At 42.7% G+C, this 7,650-nt stretch overlaps 1 protein-coding gene across 5 annotated transcripts in view; it reads right to left on the bottom strand.

Moving 5' to 3' along the window:
* LOC110511503 (doublecortin domain-containing protein 2-like) overlaps window positions 1-7,136 on the bottom strand; it is a 36,084-nt gene extending 28,948 nt beyond the window's left edge. For all 5 annotated transcript variants that reach the window (XM_036935163.1, XM_036935178.1, XM_036935165.1 and 2 more), the window contains exons 1-2: window positions 6,406-7,136; window positions 5,667-5,721 (exon numbers count right to left, since the gene is read on the bottom strand). In XM_036935163.1, the coding sequence (XP_036791058.1) occupies window positions 5,667-5,721; window positions 6,406-6,692 (342 nt within the window). In that variant the 5' untranslated portion in view covers window positions 6,693-7,136. The remainder of the gene's footprint in view (window positions 1-5,666; window positions 5,722-6,405) is intronic.
* Window positions 7,137-7,650: the final 514 nt, after the last annotated feature.

Here is a 7,650-nt window from a genome sequence, read left to right as displayed (position 1 = left end):
AGCCCTACTTCTTCTTCAGTGTGGCAGACAGACCCACAGCAGGCCGTTTGAGAAGAGTCCTAAACCCAGTTAACAGTCCATCCTAGCCCTACTTCCTCTTAAGTGTGGCAGACAGACCCACAGCAGGCTGTTTGGGAAGAGTCCTAAACCCAGTTAACAGTCCATCCTAGCCCTACTTCCTCTTAAGTGTGGCAGACAGACCCACAGCAGACTGTTTGGGAAGTCCTAAACCCAGTTAACAGTCCATCCTAGCCCTACTTCCTCTTAAGTGTGGCAGACAGACCCACAGCAGACTGTTTGGGAAGAGTCCTAAACCCAGTTAACAGTCCATCCTAGCCCTACTTCTTCTTCAGTGTGGCAGACGGACCCACAGCAGACTGTTTGGGAAGAGTCCTAAACCCAGTTAACAGTCCATCCTAGCCCTACTTCTTCTTCAGTGTGGCAGACGGACCCACAGCAGACTGTTTGGGAAGAGTCCTAAACCCAGTTAACAGTCCATCCTAGCCCTACTTCTTCTTCAGTGTGGCAGACGGACCCACAGCAGACTGTTTGGGAAGAGTCCTAAACCCAGTTAACAGTCCATCCTAGCCCTACTTCCTCTTAAGTGCGGCAGGCTGTTTGGTCACCGCCAGGGTTCTGAGTGTTGTTTGAGAGCCTCTTTAATTGAACCAATCAGAGGAACATGACAGTGGTGAGCGTGGCTCTCATAAATAGACTGGCCTATTAAACCTCCACTAGTCATGATTAGAACAGAAATCATGCAGTGTTTGTGTCGCAAATGACACCCTATTCCCTATAGAGTGCCCTACCTTTTGACCGGAGCACTATGGTCCCTGGTCAAAAGTGGTGCACTTACATTGGATTGCAAGTGCCATTTTGGGACACAGCCTGTGCTTGTGGCTGCTCCTCTGCAAATAAACTGATTGTAAATAAAACCCTTAGCGCTGGACAAGGAGGTTACGGGGAGGTGTGACGTCTGTGTTTCCACCGCTCGGTGTGTGGTAAGAGATATATCTGACCACGAGGCGCTCTGCGGCGGACACCAATGGTTGATTAAAGATGCTATTCCGGATTAAATATGTATTGAAGGAGGTTGATTATCATCACTACATTAGTCATTCATATAGTCACCGATCTGCCAACAAAGTGATTATTCACAAACCACAAAAAAGGAGGTGACTAAACCCTGGTGTATTCGCCTCTCACTTAGCTGATCTTTCTCAAACAGCACTGAACACGTTGACATGCACGCCAATATCCTGTTATTATTCAGGTTACCACGTTGACATGCACGCCAATATCCTGTTATTATTCAGGTTACCACGGTTACATGCACGCCAATATCCTGTTATTATTCAGGTTACCGCGTTTACATGCACGCCAATATCCTGTTATTATTCAGGTTACCACGTTGACATGCACGCCAATATCCTGTTATTATTCAGGTTACCACGGTTACATGCACGCCAATATCCTGTTATTATTCAGGTTACCGCGTTTACATGCACGCCAATATCCTGTTATTATTCAGGTTACCACGGTTACATGCACGCCAATATCCTGTTATTATTCAGGTTACCACGGTTACATGCACGCCAATATCCTGTTATTATTCAGGTTACCACGGTTACATGCACACCAATATCCTGTTATTATTCAGGTTACCACGGTTACATGTACACCAATATCCTGTTATTATTCAGGTTACCACGGTTACATGCACACCAATATCATGTTATTATTCAGGTTACCATGGTTACATGCACACCAATATCCTGTTATTATTCAGGTTACCACGGTTACATGCACACAAATATCCTGTTATTATTCAGGTTACCACGGTTACATGCACGCCAATATCCTGTTATTATTCAGGTTACCACGGTTACATGCAAGCCAATATCCTGTTATTATTCAGGTTACCACGGTTACATGCACACCAATATCCTGTTATTATTCAGGTTACCACGGTTACATGCACACCAATATCCTGTTATTATTCAGGTTACATGCACACCAATATCCTGTTATTGTTCAGGTTACATGCACACCAATATCCTGTTATTATTCAGGTTACATGCACACCAATATCCTGTTATTGTTCAGGTTACATGCACACCAATATCCTGTTATTGTTCAGGTTACATGCACACCAATATCCTGTTATTATTCAGGTTACATGCACACCAATATCCTGTTATTATTCAGGTTACATGCACACCAATATCCTGTTATTATTCAGGTTACCACGGTTACATGCACACCAATATCCTGTTATTATTCAGGTTACCACAGTTACATGCACACCAATATCCTGTTATTATTCAGGTTACATGCACACCAATATCCTGTTATTGTTCAGGTTACATGCACACCAATATCCTGTTATTGTTCAGGTTACCATGGTTACATGCACACCAATATCATGTTATTATTCAGGTTAGCATGGTTACATGCACACCAATATCCTGTTATTATTCAGGTTACCACGGTTACATGCACGCCAATATCCTGTTATTATTCAGGTTACCATGGTTACATGCACACCAATATCCTGTTATTATTCAGGTTACCACGGTTACATGCACACCAATATCCTGTTATTATTCAGGTTACATGCACACCAATATCCTGTTATTATTCAGGTTACATGCACACCAATATCCTGTTATTGTTGAGGTTACATGCACACCAATATCCTGTTATTGTTCAGGTTACCATGGTTACATGCACACCAATATCCTGTTATTATTCAGGTTACCACGTTTACATGCACACCAATATCCTGTTATTATTCAGGTTACCACGGTTACATGCACGCCAATATCCTGTTATTATTCAGGTTACCACGGTTACATGCACACCAATATCCTGTTATTATTCAGGTTACCACAGTTACATGCACGCCAATATCCTGTTATTATTCAGGTTACCACGGTTACATGCACGCCAATATCCTGTTATTATTCGTCATAATCAAGTATTCTGTTTTTGACTTGATGCATATAAACATCATATCCTGTTTACAATAAATCCCCCCCAAAAAGCTTGTATCCCAGTTATGAGATAAATAATATTCCTGGGATATGCTAATCTTAGATGGGAAACATCATATTCTGTTTACTGTTGTTTATTTGCTGTCTGAACAGGCTCTGTTCCACGGGTGTTGTGTGATGATGTTTTCATCTGACTGTCAAACAAATCCCTTCATAAAGTAGCTTCCTGTAGTTTCCATCCACCATGATTCAATAATTTATTTAGCTGATAGTTAGCTGAAGTTTCTGCTTATAATTTCCGACATTTGGTCGGCCATATTGTAATTTCTGACATTTGGTCGGCCATATTGTAACTTCTGACATTTGGTCGGCCATATTGTAACTTCTGACATTTGGTCGGCCATATTGTAATTTCTGACATTTGGTCGGCCATATTGTAACTTCTGACATTTGGTCGGCCACATTGTAATTTCTGACATTTGGTCGGCCATATTGTAATTTCTGACATTTGGTCGGCCATATTGTAACTTCTGACATTTGGTCGGCCATATTGTAATTTCTGACATTTAGTCGGCCATATTGTAATTTCTGACATTTGGTCGGCCATATTGTAATTTCCGACATTTGGTCGGCCATATTGTAATTTCTGACATTTGGTCGGCCATATTGTAATTTCCGACATTTGGTCGGCCATATTGTAATTTCCGACATTTGGTCGGCCATATTGTAATTTCCGACATTTGGTCGGCCATATTGTAATTTCCGACATTTGGTCGGCCATATTGTAATTTCCGACATTTGGTCGGCCATATTGTAATTTCTGACATTTGGTCGGCCATATTGTAATTTCCGACATTTGGTCGGCCATATTGTAATTTCTGACATTTGGTCGGCCATATTGTAATTTCTGACATTTGGTCGGCCATATTGTAATTTCTGACATTTGGTCGGCCATATTGTAATTTCTGACATTTGGTCGGCCATATTGTAATTTCTGACATTTGGTCGGCCATTTGTTTGTCAACTATAGTTAAGGTACATGCAGCTCCTGTTCTGTTAGAAGACTAAATAAAGTAGTGCTGACCAGAATAACGTCTTACATCGATAGAACGAATGCATTAGTAATCTAGTTAACACCGGTAGAGTTGTCTGTTTTGTTTTAGGGACCGGGGAGAAAACTCAATAACTCCCAGAACAGTGGAAAGACCAGTCCCATGCAACATGTCCAACTATCATCAGTTTGACCGGTTTTAAGGAAATTTTAAAAAATGTCAAAATGATAAAACACTTTTCTGATAAGACTTCAGTTCGTCTTGGATGCATATTTTATGTGGTTGAAATAGTGTCTGCTTGCTTAACAGAGACAAAGACAACACATTACACGCGCATTCGCATTTTCTCAAGAGATGCTGAAAGAAATCATATTTCTCCACTCCTGTTCCCGAGACTAAAGTCAAATTTGTTGTATAATTTCACTGCAAGAAATGTATAATTCTGCAGGAGTTACTAGTATATTACTCTACATGTGAGAGGTTATAGACCTACAGCCAGTGTCCATTTAACCCAGATGAACTTAAATGAGGAACATTCTGATAATTCATGGGTACAGTGATACTCATGAGCAGGATATCAAAAGGTGCATGTAAACATCTTATCCCAAATAAGACCTTAAGCGGATATGAGCTACTACCCAGAATACTGTGCGCATGTAAACATGGTGACTGACATTACACCTTTCATAGCTGATTCTTCGCAAACAAGCACCCAGAGACCAGGGCTTCTCAAACAGGCACCCAGAGACCAGGGCTTCTCAAACAGGTACCCAGAGGCCAGGGCTTCTCAAACAGGCACCTAGAGGCCAGGGCTTCTCAAACAGGCACCCAGAGACCAGGGCTTCTCAAACAGGCACCCAGAGACCAGGGCTTCTCCAACAGGCACCGAGAGACCAGGGATTCTCAAACAGGCACCCAGAGACCAGGGCTTCTCAAACAGGCACCCAGAGACCAGGGCTTCTCAAACAGGCACCCAGAGACCAGGGCTTCTCAAACAGGCACCCAGAGAACAGGGCTTCTCAAACAGGCACCCAGAGACCAGGGCTTCTCAAACAGGCACCCAGAGACCAGGGCTTCTCAAACAGGCACCCAGAGAACAGGGCTTCTCAAACAGGCACCCAGAGGCCAGGGCTTCTCAAACAGGCACCCAGAGACCAGGGCTTCTCAAACCGTCACCCAGAGACCAGGGCTTCTCAAACAGGCACCCAGAGACCAGGGCTTCTCAAACAGGCACCCAGAGACCAGGGCTTCTCAAACAGGCACCCAGAGACCAGGGCTTCTCAAACAGGCACTCAGAGACCAGGGCTTCTCAAACAGGCACCCAGAGACCAGGGCTTCACAAACAGGTACCCAGAGACCAGGGCTTCTCAAACAGGCACCCAGAGACCAGGGCTTCTCAAACAGGCACCCAGAGACCAGGACATCTTGTGAGTGAATGATGAACAATTAAAAACATGTTTCCCCTTTGAAGGCCAAATGTCATCAATCATTCAAAACAGTTGCAGTCTAATTGACAGCACAGCATGGCCAGCAAGCCAGGACCAGTAGAAGACAAGGTCTGGTGAGTTTCTCTTGGTAAAGTGGTGTGAATGGTGGATAGTGCAACAAGTCATCTCACCTGCCCTGAAGAAGTAAGGAGCATCCTCTTCTTTCTGGATCCTATCTGTGAATAACTGCAATTACAATGGAGGGACAAAGTTTTTCACTATTTTATAGTTATTGGAACATCAGTAGGGTGAGGTCAACTCGACCTTGAAATGTGAACGTCACAGACAGTGAGTCTGTCTTTCAGTATCAATGAACATCACAGACAGCGAGTCTGTCATTCAGTATACAATGAACATCACAGACAGCGAGTCTGTCATTCAGTATCAATGAACATCACAGACAGTGAGTCTGTCATTCAGTATCAATGAACATCACAGACAGTGAGTCTGTCATTCAGTATACAATGAACATCACAGACAGTGAGTCTGTCATTCAGTATCAATGAACATCACAGACAGCGAGTCTGTCATTCAGTATCAATGAACATCACAGACAGTGAGCCTGTCATTCAGTATACAATGAACATCACAGACAGCGAGTCTGTCATTCAGTATACAATGAACATCACAGACAGCGAGTCTGTCATTCAGTATACAATGAACATCACAGACAGTGAGTCTGTCATTCAGTATACAATGAACATCACAGACAGTGAGTCTGTCATTCAGTATACAATGAACATCACAGACAGTGAGTCTGTCATTCAGTATACAATGAACATCAATGAATTCTTCAATAATGTACATTAACTAATACAACAGACAATTATTACGCGCACACACACACACACACACACACAATTATCTTACTCCAATTTCTTGAATTTCTCTCTCCCCGCAGCGACATATTGTTCCCCGCTCTGTAGATGGTCCAGGCAGGCCACCCGATGGCCCATTCTAGGGGTGTAGATGTTCCGAACCGCTCCAAACGGAGCCTGCACACCCCCCGTCACATCTCGAAGAAAAGTATCAAAATTGGACACTCTCTTTTGGTTTACCACTAATCGGCGAGCCTCGTAAAACGGATCTCCATTTCGATACACGAATATGTTCTTCACGACAGGTTGCGATAGAAAACGGGGCTTTTCAGAGTTCATGACGATCGGGGTGAAAGTACCGAAGGCTGTGCTAGATCATTTCCCCCACACAAATAAAAATGCATCCAATTACAACGTAGTTGACCACTTCTGTTACAGGATAGGACGGGTCGTCATTATCGATACGCCATTACCGGATATTTTAGGTCCATTCAGTCCACGTTTTCAAATGAGCATCTTGAACTTCGCATAAAATAGTCCAACCTGAACGAAAGTCATGCTACTTTGAAGTTAGCTTAGTTCTTCAAGCGTGCATGTTATCCAGGTAAATACTTCCTGGTAAAAAATGTTTCTGAATGTAACGGTAACAACTTCATAAAAAGGCACACGCAGAGTCAGGTTGCGTGCCCCGTTATGCCCAGGTGACGGTAGAAGTCTCGTGTGTAATCATACAGTTTTCCTACGGTTCAGCGCCGAGGTGTCACGGGAGGGCAGGTGTTGGAGCCGTTTCTATAGAAACACACACAGTCACACCGCTTGTCACTAACTATAAAGCAACAGGTGGGTTAATAACTCAACTAAAAAGAAGTGAATGGAATATAAACGTTGTGAATGGGGAACAAGCCGTAAGCACACGTATAACTCTGTATAAAAAAAAAAGTGAAGAGAATCAATTTACAAAATAAAAATCTATGGAACCTTTAAAGGCCCAATGCAGACGTTTTTATCTCCAATATCAAATCATTTCTGGTTAACAATGAAGTATCTTACCGCAAGTGTTTTAAATTAAAATTGTAAAAAAAAATAAAGAAACGTATTATTCGCAAATATCATTTTCTCAAGCAAGGATGTTGCTAGGACTGTCTGGGAGTGGTCTGAATGGGGAGGGGAAAACTGAAAACGAGCTGTTATTGGCAGAGAGGTTTGGAACTCTCTTTCTTATTGGTCTATTAACTAATTAACCACATAGGGACGGTCACCAGGAGATGTCTTTCCGAACAGCTCTCACAATTAAAGT

Source organism: Oncorhynchus mykiss, chromosome 2 (assembly GCF_013265735.2).
Source record: "Oncorhynchus mykiss isolate Arlee chromosome 2, USDA_OmykA_1.1, whole genome shotgun sequence".
Classification (NCBI taxonomy): domain Eukaryota; kingdom Metazoa; phylum Chordata; class Actinopteri; order Salmoniformes; family Salmonidae; genus Oncorhynchus; species Oncorhynchus mykiss.
The sequence above is the reverse complement of the archived record's forward strand: the minus strand, read 5'-3'. Positions and strand labels throughout refer to the sequence as shown.